Source organism: Eimeria mitis, genomic scaffold (genome assembly GCF_000499745.2).
Source record: "Eimeria mitis Houghton genomic scaffold, Emh_scaff622, whole genome shotgun sequence".
Taxonomy (NCBI): domain Eukaryota; phylum Apicomplexa; class Conoidasida; order Eucoccidiorida; family Eimeriidae; genus Eimeria; species Eimeria mitis.
Window position 1 is genome coordinate 6934 of NW_013574415.1, and position 439 is coordinate 7372.

The 439-nt window shown below is 66.7% G+C and overlaps 1 protein-coding gene across 1 annotated transcript in view; it reads right to left on the minus strand.

Annotated features, from left to right (window-relative positions):
- Positions 1-412: 412 nt before the first annotated feature.
- EMH_0018060 (uncharacterized protein) overlaps positions 413-439 on the minus strand; it is a gene marked incomplete at both ends in the record, with an annotated part of 1973 nt that continues 1946 nt past the window's right edge. The window contains one exon of the mRNA XM_013501046.1: positions 413-437. Coding sequence (XP_013356500.1) covers positions 413-437 — 25 coding nt within the window. The remainder of the gene's footprint in view (positions 438-439) is intronic.

The window sequence follows — 439 nt, forward strand, 5'->3', positions numbered from 1 at the left end:
CCCTTCGACTGCGACAGCAGCAGCGGCACCGATACCATCATCACGTCATCATCAGGGGGGGCCCCCAGGGGGGGGCCCCCCTCGTCTCTCTCCCCCTGCAGCTCAGCGGGCCCCTGGGGGCCCCCAGTAGACTGCAGCTCAGGGGGCCCCTGGGGGCCCCCAGGAGAGAGCAGCTCAGGGGGCCCCTGGGGGCCCCCCAGAGGCTGCAACGCAGGGGCCCCCTGGGGGCCCCCCGCAGTAGGGTACAGTTGAGGGGGCCCCTGGGGGCCCCCTGAGATATTACTGAATTGCATTGCATAGTAAAGACGGTGGGGAGGGGCGGGGGGCCCCCGGGGCTGAGCCGTGGGGTGTACGTACACTGCAGTGTTATAAACAACACGCAGGGGTACTCTGACTGTCTCCAGGCTAGTATCTATGTCTTCTTCTTCTTGCTGCTGCT